The 20,752-nt window shown below is 41.3% G+C and overlaps 1 protein-coding gene and 1 long non-coding RNA gene across 3 annotated transcripts in view; one reads left to right on the top strand and one right to left on the bottom strand.

Annotated features, from left to right (window-relative positions):
• LOC114570949 (uncharacterized) overlaps nucleotides 1-13,954 on the top strand; it is a 34,655-nt gene extending 20,701 nt beyond the window's left edge. The window contains exons 2-4 of one of the 2 annotated variants that reach the window (XR_003694604.1): nucleotides 11,157-11,414; nucleotides 12,348-12,421; nucleotides 13,579-13,954. This is a non-coding gene — a long non-coding RNA (uncharacterized LOC114570949). The remainder of the gene's footprint in view (nucleotides 1-11,156; nucleotides 11,415-12,347; nucleotides 12,422-13,578) is intronic. The other variant, XR_003694605.1, reaches the window with a different exon arrangement.
• On the bottom strand, nucleotides 10,591-20,132 carry il1b (interleukin 1, beta). The gene is made up of 6 exons (XM_028601610.1): nucleotides 19,952-20,132; nucleotides 16,190-16,241; nucleotides 15,373-15,562; nucleotides 13,551-13,727; nucleotides 12,311-12,444; nucleotides 10,591-11,368 (listed from the first exon to the last, which is right to left on the bottom strand). Exons 1-6 carry the CDS (start codon nucleotides 19,984-19,986, stop codon nucleotides 11,153-11,155), a joined length of 804 nt encoding a protein of 267 aa, XP_028457411.1. The 5' UTR covers nucleotides 19,987-20,132; the 3' UTR covers nucleotides 10,591-11,152.
• Between the last annotated feature and the right edge of the window lie 620 nt (nucleotides 20,133-20,752).

The raw sequence follows: 20,752 nt of genomic DNA, 5'->3' as shown, positions 1-20,752 counted from the left end.
ACAAAAAGAGACGCAATATCCCTCAAGGAGACACAAATTAAGGGGAAATTGCTTTTTTTATTTTTTTAATTGTCACTTTTGTGAGGAAGGACGTGTAAACCTCTCGCCAAATACGCACAACTTAGTCTTCCACAAACTGAAGGAAACCACTGGAAATAGATGGTATACAGTATCAAAAGACTTGAAGCACGATATTGAGAGATGTGGTCTCGGAGTACGAGGTGAACTATGTACGAGTGCAGCAGTGATTCACAGTGAATTCCACAAGCGTTTGGATCGAGATGTTTTTAGTCTTTTGTTTTAGGTCTGACATATTTGCACAATATGTCTAAAATGTATATAACTTATGTCTTTTTATCACGTTATTTCCATGGTTTCCAAATAGAAACTTGAGACTCCAGATGGCTTTAGTCTGAGTGCAGTAAACGTTATGGCTGAGGGTCAAATGGAGCCGACAGACATGTTGATGTTTGTTTAAAATATTCCTTCATTCTACCTAAAGTTGCCTGGTCCACTGCTTTGTTCCACACTGAAATATCTCAACAACTAATGGATGGATTGCTACGAATTTTTCTACAGACTTTCATGGTTCCCAGCTGATTTAATCCTAATGATTTTAGTGATCCCCAAACGTTTCCTCTAGTGCCAACGGCAGGTCATCTACCAAATAGATTGGTGCCAAATTTTGAACTGTGGTGACTTTTTCCCCCACTTGCATGTCAAATGTGTCACCTATTAAGCGATTCGCTTCATGGATTGGCTAAAAATTTCAACGACAACGGTGTCTAAACGACCGGTATCTACCGGACCGAATAGCAACGTGGATTTCGGTGCCTCATTTTGGTGCCACTTAAATGCCTGCGCTGCTCTCTGATGCTCCGAAACGGACGTTAGAGGCAACAGAAGCATCGCTGCACGTGACGCTAGTTAACACTACACTTGGCCGCAGGTAACGTTAGCCTACCGTTAGCCTACCATTAGCTAGCAGCTGGATTAAACACGGTTAAAATGCTGACCGCTAAACGGTGTAAAGCGTGTCTGTATTTCACTGGAGAGGCTTCCAACAGCGGGACGTAACCGTCTGCCGGTGCCGCTGTCGGAAAAACAACACAGTGTGTTCAAGTGAACAACGGTGCCTTCACTTGAAACCGTTAAGGTTACAAGTTATTTTAAAATACCCTCTTCCCATCTGGTGGTTGTTTTTGTCATTTAACAATAGCAACTTGATGGTAAAATAAGTTTTGTAATTACATTATTAATAAATAATTACATTTTGTCCATATGGCCTTAATGATAAACAAGCCGTTCTTTAAAGGTCCAGTGTGTAATGTGTTTAGTTGTTGATAATCAAAATCTGTGTTGCCCGTTCACCAACGTGTCCTTTTTCATGAATATTTACCTCCACCATCAATTCCAAGTATTCCTATTGGCTGGAAGTTTTACATTTGCGTTTGCATGAACTGGGGTAGACGCTCCATAGTCATGCTCCGTCTTGAAATACGTTAGCCGGTACTGTGTGTGTGTGTGTGTGTGTGTGTGTGTGTGTGTGTGTGTGTGTGTGTGTGTGTGTGTGTGTGTGTGTGTGTGTGTGTGTGTGTGTGTGTGTGTGTGTGTGTGTGTGTGTGTGTGTGTGTGTGTCATACAGGACACACTGCTCCGCCTTTCACGTTTTCTCTGTCACATGATAAACTCACAGGTGCTGCTAACGGGTATCGTAGCTTCCCGGCCCGGGCAAGTTTGAAGACGGAAACATGGAGGACCACATTTCAGGAACAGGAGTCTTCTTCTTCTTCTTCTTCTTCTTCGCCCAGAAAAAGGAGATTGAAAAGAGCAAGAGACCGGCTTTTTGAAGCGTGAAGGCTACCGTAGCTGTAATACGTACTTTGAACTGCGTGGTGAGAGAGAGTTGATTGCGATATATGATCTCAACGCTAGACGGGAGAAATTCCCAAACACTGGTACCTTTTTAACGTCGTTTTGTGTTCTTTTAAAAAAAAAAAAAAAAAAAAAAAAAAAAAAAACTTTTTAAAAAGTATCGGTTCGCTTTATTATTTATTTAAAACCCAAACGATACCCAACCCTTGCAACGATATAGGTTGTAACCAGTAGTGATAGACCGATTTAATCGGCCGGCCGATATATCGGGCCGATGTTTGCGTTTTTACGTGTATCGGCATCAGCGATTTTTCCGGCATTATTTACAGACAGGCGTCCGGCAGGCTTCCAGCACCATGGCAGTCCCAAATTACAAATCAAGCACTTTATTTCAATGGCTACTTTTCAGGTTTATTGTTTTCTTAAATTATTTAAATGTGTTGACAAAGGACATTTTGTGATGACCTAATTATATCGGTCTTATAATATGTCAGCAAGCAATACATCATCAAGGCTGTTTTGTAGATAGTGATGAAAGCCAGTCAACCATATGCAGCGCACCCATCCATATGATGCACATCGCACACATAATTTGGGTGATATGAATGTAAGATGATTGCAGAAGTGACACTGATCTGTGTTTTTGTTTTATTATTTTTTATAAAGAAATGGCAGAGCAGATTCCGAAAAACAAATCCAGTGTGGCAGGGTTTACATTTTTATGATGTAAATTGAGGGAGCAAAAGCAGCATCGGCTCCAAATATCGGCTCAAGTAAATCGGCAGCCCGTATCGGTCATCGGCTAAGGCTGATCGGTATCGGCACTAAAGAAATCGGTCGATCCCTAGTAACCAGAGAATGTCGATTGAGGTTTTGAATGTAACAGTCGCGGTTTTAAACATGTTTTTAACGTTGTGAAACTGTCACGGTTGGGTCATGTTTAGGCACCAAAGCTACATAGTTTACTTTGGAAATAGATCTTGTTTCATGTCAAAATCAGACGTTACTTCAAACGTAACTTCACTACCAGTTAGGCAGGTGACGTGACTAAAGTCAGAAGAATCACGAAACCTGGTCTCCTGGGTGAAGTATTGTTTATTCGATAGAGTATGTGGAGTCGAGTATATTAAAATGAATAATGTAAAAAAAAAAAAAACAATTCAAATGTTTAAATAGTATTAAGTAATAAACACAAAGTAACATCAACTGTTGAAGTTCACTTTCACAAACAAGTAATAAATAAAATACAAATAAAGAAAAGAAGTCAGATCAAAATAAATGTGTCATAAATCCGTATCATTCAGAACACAAGACAAAATAAGAGTTTACTAAACGTAATGTGCAAAATTATCGTGTTTTTTCTCGATTACATTGTTTTTTTGTGAACGTTAGGAGCCAAACTCAAAATTGGACTAATTGCACAGCCCTAAGACCCATCGTCACATCCGCCGTGGATGTGTTCCTCTCACAGCTGGAGAGCTCCGTGTCCGCGCTGACCTCCCATCACCACTTTCATCCCGCTCTCACCTCCCGGGCAGCGCCGCAGTAATGTGTGCAAGCATGTGAACAGTGGGACTAATGCAGCCTGGGAGCTATGTAATACCTCGCTAGGCAGTGTGCCAAATCAAGCCAGGATTATACCACATGCTCCCAGCGGTCCATTACTGTCACGCTAGGATCAGTCCGATCCAACCCTGCTGACTCTTTATAAGTGTGTGTGTGTGTGTGTGTGTGTGTGTGTGTGTGTGTGTGTGTGTGTGTGTGTGTGTGTGTGTAAAAAATGGATTTGGACACGCCCTAAACGCACCTGCACCATGCGCTTCAGGCCGTGCGCTTAGATTGTTTAAAGTAGGACCCTAACCTAGGGGTTATTACCTGATGTGTACCCACTCTGTCACTCTCTGGGACATGTTTTCATGCTAATCGAATGAGTTTGGAGCTTTGACGAGGCTACCGCGGACCGCTGGTTAGCTTACGATGCTAGTATTTGGGGCATTGGGACACTCAAATTAAATCGTTCTCTAATGCCACTAAAAAGGCTTGAAATATCACCACACCATAACGTTAGCATAATGATGGTCCCTAGATGTGAACCGAAGCATTGACAACATTGTAAGTGTACAGATAGTTTATAAAAACAGTCGCGTTCATGTATACTTCCGGGAGCCATCTTGGAAACCAGTCATGACTAGTCGAAAAACGTGCGCCGTGAAAATGAGTCTGAGATTCCCAGACTGTCTGTGGGGATTCCACGTTGCACGGCCTTCGACTAGTTTCCAAGATGGCTCCTGCAAGTAAACATGAACGATCTGATGAAATGATATTTCGAGCCTTTTTAGTGGTATTAGATAATGATTTAATTTGAGTGTCCCCATGCCCCAAATACTAGCATCGTAAGCTAACCAGCGGTCCGCGGTAGCCTCGTCAAAGCTCCAAACTCATTCGATTAGCATGAAAACATGTCCCAGGGAGCAACACAGTAGGTACACATCAGGTAATAACCCCTAGGTTCGCCACATTTTGCCGAATTTTGCCGAATTTGAAAAAAACAAATGAAAGGAAATGATTGTCGAGATCGTTCTTGGTCCACTTTTTGAATGTCTTGGTTTCATCTCGGAATCAACCTCCTTTTTACTCAGACCCCTAAAAACATCTCTATCAGGTTAAGTAGACGCTATATTTAGAATATTTTCAGCGCTTCACCTCGCTGTCAGACAGCCCTTTACGACGGGGAACTGAATCCGTTATCTCTGCTCTCTTCAAAGCCTCCAGACTCCTTTTGACAAAAACAGTGATTTTACCTCGCAGAACACGGGAGTTGCTGCTCTACAGCTGCCTCCATCAGTTAGTTAGTTAGTTAGTTAGTTAGTTAGTTAGTTAGTTAGTTAGTTCCTAACCCTTTTTTAAAACACCAAAATCACACAATGACACTAACTAATTAACCAAATGAGGCAGCGGTTAAAGTGATCTGGTTTAGAGCTGCAAAGATTAATCGATTAGTTGTCAAATATTAAATTAATCTCCAATTATTTTGATAATCCATTAAGTGGTTGAAAAAAAAGGTAAAAAATCTATTTTCCTCTCTCCTCTGTGACACTAAACTGAATATTAAGGGTGTGCAAAAAAATCGATTCACATTTGAATCGCGATTCAAGCTCTACCGATTCAAAATCGATTCATAGAATTCCATAAATCTATTCATATATTTTTTTTATTTAAATGTTTTTGTTTATTGTGTGGCCACGGAGATCTCATGGGAAAAGTAACTACATTTACATACTGTGAATCGTTTTTTTATTTTTATTTTTTATTGAGAATCGTTTTTGAATTGAAAATCGATTTTTGAATCGAATCTTGAGCCTAAAAATCAATATCGAATCGTGACATTTTCTGAATCGTGCACCCCTACTGAATATCTTGGAGTTGGGGACAGAAAAAGACATTTGAGGACATCATCTTGGGCTTTTGGGAAACATTTTTCACAATTTTCTCATTTTCTCAACTCCTCTATTTATCCAGAAAATAATCTACAGATTAATCGCAATCACAACAATGAAAATAATCGTTAGTTGCAGCCCTAATCTGGTTGTTTTCAGCTACAACCAGATTTTTTTTTAATCAGGTTGCAGAATAGCTGTAACTGAAATCCAGGGGGTAAAATGCATGGAGTCTAAACGACAGTATCTGCAGAGAGGGAGAATGATGTAGGGAAAAGGGAGAAAGAGAGAGTAAGAAGAGAGAGGGGAAAAAAAAAGAAGGAAGAGAGATGTGCGAGGGGAACCCATGTTTGTAGGAAACAGAGAAACAGGGACAGCGGCAGGGAGGGATCCTACGTTAGCAAGAGCAAGCATGATCCCGCTGTGAGGCCGGGCTGCTGCTGGGGCTATATTTAGCTTCTGTTGCCATGTGCTGGGAATGTGCATGGCAGAGGGATACACACACACAAACACACACACACACACACACACACACACACACACACACACACACACACACACACACACACACACACACACACACACAATAACAGTGGTTTTACTACTGGTCATGCACTCCTGCACATGGGAGTCCGTGTGCACAGTTTCAGGGGATGTGATTGAAGGTTTTCTCGTGATTTCATATCACCAGTTTCTTTGTCTTTATTAGATTCGAGGGTTATGAATGTATACACACACACACACACACACACACACACACACACACACACACACACACACAAAATACATACATACATGAGTGTTCCCCTTTCACGCACACACACAGACACGTGATTATTATTTTTTTTTATCTTAGGCAATCACTAAAACTGTAGGAAGGGGTTGTGAAGATTTTCCGTGCCGCACATCTCTATAAATCATAAAAGCTTTCAGTAGAAGATTAATTATTTTGACCTTTTTTTAAAAAAACAGGTTGATAAAGATTGTTCTGCAGCCTCAAAGATATATTCGGTGTGTGTTGCTCGAGGCAGCAGCGAGGACAGAAGATGAAACCCTGCTTCGGCGTATATATTTCCCCTTCATCTCTTGACCTCTTCAGTTGCCATTTTTGTCTCTTTAAAGTTAAACGCGCATCACTCCGTACAGTAATCTGCCCAGCCCACGATGCAGAGTGGAGCTCCGCATCTCTCATTGGTGGTGTAGTCGGGGTCTAGAATCAGCCCAAGGTGTCGTCGCCATGCAAACCCGAGCAGGCTGCGCCAATGAGAAGAAGCCGACTTCCTCTCAGCCGCCTCCGATTGGCCGAGTTTCTTTTAAGTCTGTTATTGTGAAGAGCAGATTGACATTTAATTTGAAGAGTGCTGTGAAATTCAGACGACAGGCTGTTGTGCGTTTTTCTCTGGTACACGGTGTGACAAACAGAGGACGTTCGTCTCTCGACAGTATATCACTAAATATAGAGGTGTGAATCTTCACTGATCTTTGGATTCGATTCTCATGTCTTCGATTCGATATCTCGATGCATCAAGATGCGTCAAATCCATGTTTCTATTAAAGCCATGTAGGAGATTTAATTCATAGCTTTTCAAGCTTCATAAACCAAACATTCTGCAGTGCTCTAATACTAAATACATTGGATACATAAAACTATACAGCACTGAGGACATGGCACTTCCTGAATGTGCAAAACAGAACATGTAAACAGAAATGTTGTTAGGCCTACATTACATTATAAACAGAAATAATCGATTATGAGCCGGCTGATTATCGATGCAGCATCATCCATGTCCACGATTCGATGCATCAATTACTTGATTAATTTCAACACCTCTACACTAAATCCTGTTGGAATTGATCGCAGAAAGAAGTGGACCCAGTTACAAACAGCTGGACTGATCAGGTTAGAAAAAAGAAACAAAGAAGAACAGACCTGAATGCATAATACAGAAAAACAAGCAGCTGACTTAAACAACGGGACTTAGGTTGCTTTCACACCTGCGCAGTTTGGTCTGTTTTAACCGGACCCTGGAGCGTTTTTTTATCACATAGTCCGGCTGTGTTGTGCCTGAACGCGTTCATTGAGCGATATTTCATGAACTCGTTCATATTTTGGACGAACGTGAACTGAACGTACCGTATTACTGCCTGATGAACGTTACTGTGAACTCCTTCATTCTGGTGTCTGCGAACGGCACGCTCTCTCAGTTTAACTTCGTCCAGATTTCTATAGAGCCTTCCAGGCCAAAACCAGGGCTAAAACAAACCGTAAACAGGCCTTCATATGTAGCGGAAAAAACACCCAATCTGGCTACACCAGCCACCAGTGTCTCACCGCACCGCATGAGTCATCAAATCAGAAAGCAGCGTGGAGGCTTCGTATGATCATTTTCATCAGTTTTATGACGAGGTCGGTGAGGATGCGAAAAATCTGACCTTTCTGGGCAAACTTTGCCCGCTTGCTTTCAAAAAGAAAATCCAAACTTCACTCCCATCCACAGCAAACCTGAAACGGCTCGTTGAACTGGTTGGATATGAAGATGAAATCTGACGCATAGTTTCAGTGTTAAAACTGATAAAATAATTGCTGTCTGTGGTTCTATATACGGGCTGTGGCAATAATGGCTCGCAGCAACATACGGAAAAGAACAACTATGAACTACTTCATTTTTGGAACTGTGAACTTAGTTCAAAATTTTTAACTATGAACTGAACTAGTTCATTTTAAAATTTGTGAAGTGAACTTTGAACTAGTTCATGTAGAAAGTGAACTTTCCCAACGCTGTAGTCCGGTTGGTTCGGGGCGGTGTGAAAGCTCTGGTCCGCTTGAAAACTGGGGTCTTTGCTTCCAATGCTACGTTTACACCTGGCCGGCTATTTTCACACACGGACATTTCAACCTCTCTGTTTTCAAAAATAACATTGTCCACAGCTGTCAGTTTTCAGAAAAGTGTTCGTTTACACCTACCAGTGTATATATCAAGAGTAGGGTTGGTTACCGAATCTCGGTGCCAATAGGGCACCGGTTCCGATGTAAACTGTAGTAACAAGACCGAATAAGAACGAAAATTTCGGTGCCTTATTTCGGTGACTGACTTTACACTACACTAGACAGCAGGTAATGTTAGCCTAGCTTTAGCTAGCAGCTGGATTAATCACAGTTAAAGTGCTGACAGCTAACGTTAAACAGTGTGAAGTGTGATTGGATTTCAACAGTGTGCTCTGCAGCGCAGCAGCTGCCCACGTTGGAAAAACACAGACGGTGCGTTCACTGAAACTGGTAACCTACAGCTTCGCTGTGCATTCAAAGTTGTTGTAAAATACACTTTTCCCACCTAGTGGTTGTTTTTGTCATTCAACAGCAATTTACCGGTGAAATAAGTTATTGTTTATTATAAGTTATAGTTATTACATTACTAATAAATCTTTTATTTTGGCCATATGGCCGTAGTAATAAACAAGTTGTTCTTAAATGTCGCCGACTGTTGTTTAGTACCCTTCTTTTTTTCTTTATTTTTTTTTTACTTTCTTAAAAAGTATCGGTTCAGGTACTGTTTAGGCACCGGCACAGTTTTAAAAGTACCGATTTAGCACCGGTATCGAAAAAAAAAAAACGATACCCAACCCTAATCAAGAGCACGCCAAACCTGCATGTGGCGGTGTAACGAGAAGCTCGAGCTCACGTTAGCCAATCAGGATCCCGTAAATAGCAACAACAGCAACGAATTGCTTCCTCTCTCGTCTCTTCCTCACTCCCTCGGCTACCTAAAACCTCGGTTTGGCTCAGTTTACATGCCATCGTGCCATCGTTCGAGACATTAAAGTGGACATATGCTTTTCTGTATTTACTGTCATATCTACAATGTTATGTCTGATTTTGATGTTAAACATCGCCAAATAAGTCAAATAATGTTGCAAACGTATTTTAGAGAAATCCTCATGAGCTTAAACGTTCAGATTTCCAACTATTCTGAACGCTCCAGTTTCAAGTTTTTTCTACTATACTCTGCTAAGTGTTACGCAACCTTCTATGATTGGTCATCTGCTCCAGATAGGCGGAACTGGAGTGTTTTTTAAGCCACTGCGGTGTTAACATTGTCGCATGTAGCTACATGCCAACAGCATTAAAATATGTCATCTTCGCTGCCAGTGTCGTTAAATTCTCCCCAATGCTGAGTCACATTACTCCTGAAACATTTTCGGTTATGTAGTGGTGTAAAAGCCTTTATCTGTGATTTTTTTACCTTTTAGTGTCCACTGCTAGTAGCTACATAACTAACGGCAGTAAAAACGTCATCTTTGCTGCCCATGTTGTTAAATTCTCCCCAATTTCGTGTCGCATTCCTGCTGAAACATGTCCGATTGGGTAGTGTTTGTTTCAGAAGCCTTTATCTGCGATTTCTGACGTAACAAAGTGCTACTTCGTTCCACTACAATCTAACATTAGCCTATTTCTAACTATTAAGTAGCTGCATGCTAACGCGACATAGCTGTAATCTTGGCTGCCAATGCTGGTCATTTCTCCCCAAATTCCGGTTAATTTATATAAACTTTATTGCAGACCCAGGTCCATATAACACACAATACAGTATAAAAACATATAAAAGAGATACAAAAATACATAATAATTACACATTAACCCATAGGATATACAGGATATTGCACCAATGCTGTCTTAACCTGGAAGTGTATCTATAACAGCTTTTTAATTGTCAATACTATTGAGCTTATACCAGCCTTGTCTTTAAGCACAGGTACTAACATTACAGACATAATAGCATTTGGCAGGACACCATGAACCAGACAACCATTGAAGCACATGGAGAGCTTATGGCTGGCATATTTTAGGGGTTCTGCAGTAATACAATCCATATTCTTAATATCGGACACCACACACACTGTGTACAAAACTTAAACTTTTTCCACCAACTCTGCTCCGGTCGCATCTACACGTTTGCGTCTTCTTTCTCTATCTCTCTTCTGCCCACTTTACACACACACACACACACACACACACACACACACACACACACACACATATACTGAGCTCTCTTGAAGGGAGCCGCAGCACCATTTTACAACAAAATGCCTTATCGCTCTGATGTGACCGAGCCCGAACATCATTTCTAAATATCTGTCCGAACGGAATCGAGTCAGGTATCCATCCTCTACATTAAATTATGTAAACATGTTCTAGTATATCCAAAAAATGCAAGTTTTATCCTGAAAATACTAAATAATATATAATTGCCCTTTTAAGAAAGAACAGGGAAGTCACCGCGGCGCTGAATAACTTCATGTTTATTGTAGGTTTTGCAAAAACAAGTATCAACATGTCATTCAAACACACAAAATGCACAACAAAACGCACAACGCTTCATATTATTTTAACACCGTTACACTTTCAAACTTGTTTTACAGAATCAGGTCTTTAATTTTCCGGTTTCAACAAAACAAAACCCACAAAAAAACATTTGTGTTAACAAACAGATAAATAGAAAAATAAACTGAACTTAATGAACAATAATAACAAATATAAAATCAGTAGTTTTAAGGAATATCCTATTACAATTTTCCCTATCAAAAGGAGATACATTCAGTTAGTCCAAATCATTTAGTCAAATATAAGTTTAAATATCTGAAATTACTATAAAGATAAATAGTGAAACTATCTGAAAATACTATAATGTTAAACTATCTTTAGTGAAATCAACAGTGTTATCGCTGCAGAGAACATTACAGATGATTGCTCCATCTAGTGGCGAAGCAGAATACATGTAAAATACACGCATATCTTTGCATAATTCTGGATACATTCAAACTGTTTAACAGCAATATACTTTTCAGATGACTTTGAAGTGGGTGAGGCGGCGGGCGTCGTCCCGTTCACACATCTCCACCGGCTGGTATTCGGCCTCGTGGGACGTGCTGATGAACCAGCCTTTGCACCGGACGGACTCGAACGTGGTCAGAGACCTGCCCGTGGTCTTCTGGTAGAAGAGGAACCGGTCCATGTCTCCGTCGGCGCTGATCTTCTTTAAATCCTCCTTGCTGCGTTCCTGCCGGACAGACGAAGAGAAAATGTGTCTCATTCGTTCTCTAAGGGTGTGTGCGTGCGTGCGTGCGTGCGTGCGTGCGCATGTGTGTGTGTGTGAGTGAGTGAGTGCATGTGTGTGTACTTGTGTTTCCTTGTTTGTGTGTGTGCGTGCGTGTTTGTGCACGCTTGCGTGTGTTCGAGCGTGCTTGCGTATGTGTACGTGCATGCGCCCTTGTGTGTATGTGCATGCGTCCGTTACTGTGTGTGTGTGCGTGCGTATGTGGTGCATCCGTGTGTGTGCGTGCGTGTGTGTGTGTGTATGCGGTGCGTCCGTGTGTATGTGCGTGTGTGTGTGTACATGTGTGTAAGTGTGGGCGTCCGTGTGTGCGCGTGCGTGCGTGCGCGTATGCGGTGCGTCCGTGTGTGTGTACTTGCGTGCGTGTGTGTGTACGTTCGTGTGTGTGTGTGTGTGTGTGTACGTTCATGTGTGTGTCTGTGTACGTGCATCCGTGTGCATGCGTGTTTGAGTGTGTGTGTGTGTGTGTGTGTGTACGTTCATGTGTGTGTGTCTGTGTACGTGCATCCGTGTGCGTGCGTGTTTGTGTGTGTGCGTGTTTGTGTGTCCGTGTGTGTCCGCGTGTGTGTGTGTCCGTGTGTGTGTGTGTCTGTGTACGTGCATCCGTGTGCGTGCGTGCATGCGTGCATGCGTGTTTGTGTGTGTGTGTGTGTGTGTGTGTGTGTGTGTGTGTGTGTGTGTGTGTGCGTTCATGTGTGTGTGTCTGTGTACGTGCATCCGTGTGCGTGCGTGCGTGTTTGTGTGTGTACGTTCATGTGTGTGTGTGCGTGCGTGTTTGTGTGTGTGTGCGTGTTTGTGTGTGTGCGTGTTTGTGTGTGTGTGTGTGTGTGTGTGTGTGTGTGTTTGCGTGTGCGCGTGCGTGTGTGCGTGCGTGCGTGCGTGTGTTACCTCCAGACTGAGCACAGCCTTCCCGTCCTTCATGCAGCAGGACATGTGCAGCGTGTTGGTGATGGACAGGAGGACGGCCCCGACTTCATCAGCCGAGACGTCGGGAGTGATGTACTGCGACAACTTAAAGTTCACTAAACGGGAAAAACAGATTTAAATGCAGTAGATAAACACAGTGCAGTAAAAGTACAATATTTCCATCTGAGAGGAAGTACATAAAGTAGAAATTATAAGAGGAAAAAGTCAAGAATCATGGAATAAAAGTATAAATGATGAGATATAAAGTGTAAATTACAGTATAAAGTTGCATAACTGTCGGTACACGATCCGTTCTGCACATGCGCAAAACATTCGCGCATGCGTTGTTGTACGAGGATTTACGACACTGCACGATCTGTTCCACGCTTCCGGTCGACAGCCAAGCTAACGTTAGTTTAGCTAACAGCTAATTCGGCTAACCGCTAGCTGAGACAGCATGTAATAACTTTAAAAGACCCTCAAAATAAAACTTGAAAATAAACGTTAACATATATAACAACTGTTACGTCAGTTCTACTTTACTTGTGCTGATTTAAAATACAATCACTCAGTACTTCTCTTTATTGTTATTACTGTAAAGTCTTAATGTAGCTGTAGCCTGCTTCTCCCATTTGTTTGACTTAACGTTATTTATAGGGCTGTCCTCGACTAAAGAAATTCTTAGTCGACTAACACTTATAGGATTTAGTCGACTAATCGATTAGTTGATTTAATTGACAGAGCTGTGTGCTTTGAGAGGGGGTTAAGACTAGAAAAGCACAATATAAATGTAGTTAATTAACCATCTGTAAAACTGAGTTTCTCCACAATTAATCCTGCAAAAGCACCACTTTAAATCTTGTGTTTACCATAAATGTGCTCATGAGTTTCTTGTAAATGAGTAATTAAGCATGAATAAGCATAAAAAATTACTTATTAACTAAAGAAATCTTAGTCGACTAAGACCAAAACGACCGATTAGTCGACTAATTGACTAAGAGGTGGCAGCCCTAGTTATTTTAGACTGTGAGCTAGCAGTTAGCCGAATTAGCTGTTAGCTAAACTAACGTTAGCTTCCCAGTGGAGGCTAGCCATAGGTTAGCGTGGAACAGATCGTGCAGGTCGTATCCTCAATAAAACGGTATTATCTTGCGCATGTGCAGAACGGATCGTATACCGACAATAACGATGAAAACACTAAAAGTAAATGTACTCGGAGTACCTTTCTTGTCTCCGTTTCCTCCCTGCAGAGTCACGGCCTGCAGCTTTAACCCCCCTGACGCCTGGACGATGTATTTCTGTGAATGGTCACACAGTGTGTGAAGAGGACCGCTGTTGAGGCGCTGGAATATTCTCTTCACGCCTGTGGACGAAGCCTCGGTCGCCGTGACGATTGTTACTGTGGAGAGATGGAGGCAGATGTTAGAGGAGGAATCAGGATGTCTCATCCCGGGCTGCTCGCTTTCAACGTAATCTCTCATTCTGCATTTCTTTCATTGTTCTTTCTGAAAAAAATGTAGCGTGTTCCTGGAGTTTACTTTCCATATTCTCAGTACAAATTGAAATTGAAACCTTTTTGTGATTTGTGAGCATCGTAGACATCTATAATCAATAACCTACATCTGGGACGAACTCCGAACTTATACTGTCTATGCTAGGGCTGGGCGATATGGACAAAATCAAATATCACAACATTTTTGACCAAATACCTCGATATCAATACCACAACGATATTGTAGTGTTGACTATTGGTGCTTTCACAAAATATTTACACAATGAGATTTTTGATAAGTAATCATCAGTAATGTGGATATAATGACTAAGTGGGTAAAGGCAAATAATAGAACATATGACATCACTTTACTGTAACGCAGCCTTTAAAACCAGGAAAAGACAACACTTATGTGTTATTACAATATGACTATATCCCAAATCTAAGACGATATCTAGTCTCATATCACGATATCGATATAATATCAATATATTGCCCAGCTCTACCCCGAACTCTTAAAATACGATACGACGCATTAAGCACCCTTTTAAAGGTGCACTATGAGTTCCTGCATGGTTTCAGCTCGATTTAATTTTTCAAATCGTAGGCATCTCTCCTTGATCCACTAGCTGCCTGGTCCCTGAACACACCGTGAAAAAGCCCGGTCTCAGGAGACAACACGTCAAACAAACACTAGGGGCACAGGCTGTGCACCAAAACACAACAAACCACATTCCAGCCAATTACAGACAAGATGGTTGGGGGAGGGGGTTTGGGGTTAGTCACATAATGGGGGGCAGACAACCCCCACCCCCTCCCCCAACCATCTTGTCTGTAATTGGCTGGAACGTGGTTTGTTGTGTTTTGGTGCACAGCCTGTGCCCCTAGTGCATCTCTTTTTGTAAACAATGGGCGACGTCACTGATGCTACGTGCACCACCACAATAAAAAGGCAGCATGAATGGAGCCATGATTCTACGATTCACCATGGTAACAACCACAAACAAACGGGTCGGCAGAAATACTCATGCGCATAAACGGCGAGTTTGAACATGCGTTTCGTTTAAAAAGTAAGACAGCGGCAGCTGCTGCAAAGAGAGAGAATTGGTGTGGGAGAAAATTCCTGCTCGAGTCAATGCGTACGCATTAACAGTGTATTCATTTCATATTTAATCACAGTTAACTTATAATATTACTGGTGAAAACTGGAATTGTATTACACCTAGGCCTATAATTTCATTTAAGTGCAATCCTGCGGGCAAAAAAATAAACTATAGCCTACTAATCAGCACCATGATCTTTAACAGAACTATAATGTATAATCATTTATTTATTTTAAATGGCTCTCAGTGGTTTGTGTCCAGGGAACAACAATGGGTGACGCCGCTGATGCTACGTGCAGTCTGTGATGGGAAGTTATTATAATCGTTACAAATGTCAGTGGGATTATGAATGAGGTTTTCTGACTTGGGGAACAGAACCTGGAAGTTCTGGTTTCACTTTTGTCTCTTTCTAACGTTTAACGTTGTGAAAGAGTTCTGTTGTTACCCACCGGTCACCAGGCTCTCCATGATGGCGCTGCAGAGCTCCTCGTCGCTGAGCTCGCTGTCGCAGCGCGTCAGCGACTTCTTCATCCTGTTCACCGCCAGCAGCAGGTTAGCCACAGACTGCAGGGTCTTTCGATTGCGGCTAACCAACATGTTCAGTCCCTCGTCGAGCGGGAAGAACTCTTCCTGAATGTCCTGCGGGCACACACACACACACACACACACACACACACACACACACACACACACACACACACACACACACACACAAATGTAATGCAACTTTTGCTTCCCAGATGTCTAAAAGATCTGGGCAAAAATAATTATTGCATAAATCGCTGTTTTTTTTAATGTGAAATTCCCCCAGATTAATTATTCACCCTGTGCCAACATGAGTAAATATATATTTAAATTACCTTCTGTTTCTAAATCAAGGAGCTTGTGAAAAATAAGGTGTCTGAATAAGAAGTTGCATCTTTTATTATATTTCATTTTATTTTGTGTCCGATGCATATTTAATCCAATATTCAAGTACATATTAAGCATTAGATAGGTATAGGTATTAATGGGCTCAGATAGGGCCGAAAAAAACCTTGATCCATAGGTGTAATTTACGGGGGATTTACTGTACAAAGTTAAGCCCTTGCCTTGATCCCTGTTAAATACATGTATTCATACATCCAAACATTCTCGTCTCTCATATATTCTTTATAAAATCAGATAATGACATCTGAAAGTGAGAATATACGAGAGTATGTGAGAGGAAGCGAGTTACTGCCGGCACGGCCTCTAATAAATAAATAAATAAATAATTTGACTTACCGTCCTGTCACAGCAGCAGGACTCAAATCCTTTCTCATCACAGTCCGGTGAGCTGAAATACAAAACGGATAAATATATATATAATATGTATAGAATAACTAAATGTTAAATCACAGTTGCTAGGCTTCGATTTCTTTCATTAATATGAACGTGAATCCAGTACTTAGTGACGTAAAGCTGTAATCAGCAGACCAAGGGCGTAACTTGGGTTCAACATTGGAGGGGGGAGGGAGCTCCGGCTTTCTAGGGAGGTCCCTGGAAAAAAAAGCGACAAAAACGTCGAAAGAAATTATAAAAAAAAAAAAAACTTGAAAGTCGACAAAAACTCAGCGCTGATCCAGAATGAAAAATCTGCTGAATTTAGCGGTGTGTTTTTCCACTCTGAGTGGAGATGTGTTAACATTCAGAGTTTTATTTTATTTTTTAAGTATTTCTTACTTTGTATAAAAATCTGTGCACAATTCAGTGGAATTTATCTTTCGCAGATTGCGGGTCGCCCTGGTAATTGGTTAATTTTAGCAAGCCCAGTTTACAGCGGTGGAAGAAGTATTCAGATCCTTTACTGAAGTTAATACACACTGTGAAAATACTCCACTATAAGTCCTGCATTCAAAATCTTACTGAAGTAAAAAGTATGTATCGGCTAAATGTAGTTCCAGTACTTCAAGTAAAAGGTACGTTGCAGTGAAATGTTCCCTGTCAGTGTTTATCTCTTCTTCTGTCTGTTTCTGGATTAATATTCCCGCTGCATTTATGTTGCACTTTACTGCGGCAGATGTTTAAGGTTGTGCTCATTTTAAAGGATATAAGGATATAAGGATATAAGAGAGGCTAAAAGCAGCATTTTCTGCCATTTTTGCAAAAAGAAATTACTCGTAGCAGCTCGGTGCATTTTCCAGCTGATCCAAGATGCTTTTTTTAAAGACTTTATTTATCTTAAGGAGGAGGAGAGTTTTCTCAACACATAAAGGAAGACTTCATCCTTCAGATTATCACAAACATTCAACATTAACGTATCTGGAGATACCATAGACTGTATAATATTAATGGACAGAGCATGTGTGACGTCACCCATTTGGTTCGTGGAGCTCTGCTGTGAGTCGTTACGGGCGCAGCCATCCTGGTTGGGGATGTGATGATTTTAGACGAGAGGGAGGAGTTACGTTACACACTTTCACTGGCAGTCACATCATAGCCACACCCCCCTGCTTTATCGACGATTTTAAACTCAACGAGACCATCATTCAAAAAATTCTCATCAAAACTCATTATAAAAGTGAGAAGTGGGTCACTTTCTCATTAGCCGCTCTCCAATCGGAGGGATTTTTGCAGTTCCTACAACATAACATTTAACAAATCTCGTGTTGTGACTGGACCAATTTGGGGATTTTTACATTCCTCTGGTTGCAGTTCCTGTAACTCTTTCAGCTCCTACTTGAGGTCAGGCTCTTTTCGCTGTTCCCTTTTCAGCATCGGGACCTAGGCCGACGAGGGTCAGGTTTCCGGTACAGACAGACCAAATACAGGGCAATTTTAACAGTTTTTTGCCATCTTAATCATCACTAAATTCACTTCTGACAACGTTTTAGGCGAGAAATTAACTGTTTAGATTTCAAATATAGGCAGTCTTGCGCAAATTGATGCCGAATTGACAGTTAACGTCACAGTTTTCGGAGTTGAGAAGCTCAGACCCCGCTGTAAGCTGGACCGGACACACGGACACACACACACACACACACACACACACACACACACACACACACACACACACACACACACACACACACACACACACCCCGCTGTAAGATGGAGGTCTCGTAAATAAGAGGCTTTTATTTCGCCATTGACGGTTCGTTTGTTTAAATATCACAACACATGTCCATCATAAACTCCACAAGCGTGGACACACACACACACACACACACACACACACACACACACACACACACACACACACACACACACACACACACACACACACACACATATCCACAGCGCAGCAGACAGAAGCAGAGACGAGAGAGAGATACCAGTTTCTCTTCGGGAGAGTTGTTTAAATTATGACAAATATGCTATATACATTAGATTTAGTATTTAGTTCAAAACCTTTTTTTTGGTGTATTCGTTTTCTGATTTTAACGCTATAAAGACCGTTGCCGTGCTTGCATCACTCCCTTACCCCTCCTATAGTTACTATGGCCACTTGGCCAGTGCGAATGCAAATGGGGAAAAACGGTTTTGGAGGAGAGTAGTTAGTAGATCTGCTTAGAAGCGGACTTTTCCTAAAACTACGTTCCTGTAACTACTTGGTCAGCTATAGACTTCTACAGAAACAGACCTCCTTTTGCAACCGCACCTGTCTTCCCCCTGCTGGAGTTCAGATAGGATGCAGCTTTAAGGCACTCACGCATTTGCAGCACTTCACCGAACCGGATGCATTGTCCACTAATAATATACAGTCTATGGGAGATACGTGGTTCTCACTGGACAGGAAGGGGAGAAAAGTAACTAAAGCTGTCAGAGAAATGTAGTGGAGTACAGAGTACAATATTTACCCTCTGAGATGTGGAGGAGTACAGGTATAAAGGAGCAGAACATGGAAATACTCAAGTAAAGTACTTCAAAGTAAGTGAATACAGGTTCTCAGTTACATTGCACCACCACTGCTAGCACGTGTTCAAGGTACATGAGAGAAGTGAAACACGTTGCCAGACAGACTGGAGCTGTTCCCTTTTCAGTCAGGATGTACCGCTGTTTGCAAATTATTTCCAGGAAATCCTGCTTTCAGCTTCACACGTGCTGATAAAACACTTAAAACACAGATTTCTCGCTCCTCTTAACCAGTACTGCAACGAATACAAATACTTTGTTACCGTGAACGTCAGTAGGACTTTCACGTAGGCTCCTTCGTTATCAGCTGAGATCAGTCGCATTGTTTTTTTTAACCAGGGCAGCATTTTTCAGATGACCTTATGTGCTTACATCATTGCAAAAGGGTTCTCCAATGTTTTCTCAGTTAGCCTTTTAAAATGATATCGGATTAGTGAACAGAATGGGCCTTTGGACCATTGGATGAATGGTTGCTGATAATGGGCAATGTAGATATTACATTAAAGATCAGCCACGTCTTTCTACAGTCAAGAACCCTTTTGCAATTATGTAAGCACATGATGTAATCTGAAAACTGCTCCCTGGTTAAAAAACACAATGCAACTGATCTCAGCTGGGATTCTGTCTATAATGGACATTTCTATGTGACACCAAACTTTTGACCGGTAGTGTATATTTCTGGAAACTTTTACTCCGATACATTTCCCCTAAGCATCTTCCGTACTACAGAATAAAATCAGAAGAAATTTGTTACACACCTTTGGCCGTATTTGCAAGAAATGTTTTTTTTGTACGTTGAAGTGAAAGATGCTTACAATTTAAAAAAAAAAAAAAAAAAAAAAAAAAAAAAGTGACTTTGAATTTTAAGAAGTTGTGGGAACCCCCGAGTATTATGCTTCACTATAGGGAAGCCACAATAAAGTTCATAATCAATGTTTTTTTTTGTTGTACTTTTACTTCTAATAATGAAGTATATTTAATATCAGAAAACGTCTTTTGTTCCTGAAGTACAGTAAATATCAAATACTTAAACACTTTTTACTCAAAAAGGTGACTTTAACTTCTACAAAAGTCATTTTCCCGGTAAGATACTTAAGTAGAAAGCATTTGAAGTACATAATAATAATGTAAGTTTAGGCACCAAGCACTTACCCATCCAAAGCTTGAGACAGGTCGAAGTCACACATTGTCTCGATGTAAGCCGTTTGAAGATGAAATATGAATGATTACTGATTTCACCGAAGCTGCCAGCGTATAGCCTCGTCCCACCTGCAGGATGACTGAGAGTCTCAGTCGGAGCGGCTGTCTTTATAGCCTCCAGCTTCCTTGTTGTAGGTTGTGGCTTCACACGTTAACTTTATCTTACAATGGCATCTGGAACCACATGAAGGCACACTTCAACAGTGCAACACAGAAGTTATTGTTTGCAATCATTATGAAAATGAAGTGGAGTACGTGGGGTAGGATGTGTTGTGGGTTCTCTTCTGTGATTTTGATCGTGATTGTGAGGAAATGTAGGGGTGGGGACGTATTGTGTGATGTTTATCAGATGTCCATTGAAGCATTGGATGAGATAATGTATGATTATGTTTTTATGTAGGTTAACTGTAGGTTTATTGGGTGTTTATGCGCGATGTGTCACCATTCTGTTTCTCTCAAATGCCCAAGATGAATTTCTCCTATAGGAGACAGTAAAGGCTTATCTTATCATATCTTAATTTAAAGGGATACTCCACCGTTTGTTGAAATAGTTCTTATCACGGTCTCCCCTGGCTGTAGATAGGTGGGCCAACGCATTTTTTGTCTCAGTGCAAGTAATTAGGTTGTTTTTTTGTCTTTTCTTGGCTCACTTTTACTCACAACATGCTAACCGGCAACATAGGATTCCATTCACTACGCTAAGCTAACTAGCGGCGGCGCTGACGGTGTTGCACCGGACTAAAACGATGCATG

The sequence above is a fragment of the Perca flavescens genome, chromosome 16 (assembly GCF_004354835.1).
Source record: "Perca flavescens isolate YP-PL-M2 chromosome 16, PFLA_1.0, whole genome shotgun sequence".
Taxonomy (NCBI): domain Eukaryota; kingdom Metazoa; phylum Chordata; class Actinopteri; order Perciformes; family Percidae; genus Perca; species Perca flavescens.
The sequence above is the reverse complement of the archived record's forward strand: the minus strand, read 5'-3'. Positions and strand labels throughout refer to the sequence as shown.

Excerpts from the sequence above, each read along its gene's own strand:
- il1b (XM_028601610.1), bottom strand. The coding sequence starts at position 19,986 with ATGTGTGACTTCGACCTGTCTCAAGCTTTGGATGG. Across the intron at positions 13,728-15,372 it reads CATGGAGAGCCTGGTGACCG|TAACAATCGTCACGGCGACC; the intron begins GTGGGTAACAAC and ends ATCTCTCCACAG. Across the intron at positions 11,369-12,310 it reads AGGCTGTGCTCAGTCTGGAG|GAACGCAGCAAGGAGGATTT; the intron begins GTAACACACGCA and ends TCTGTCCGGCAG.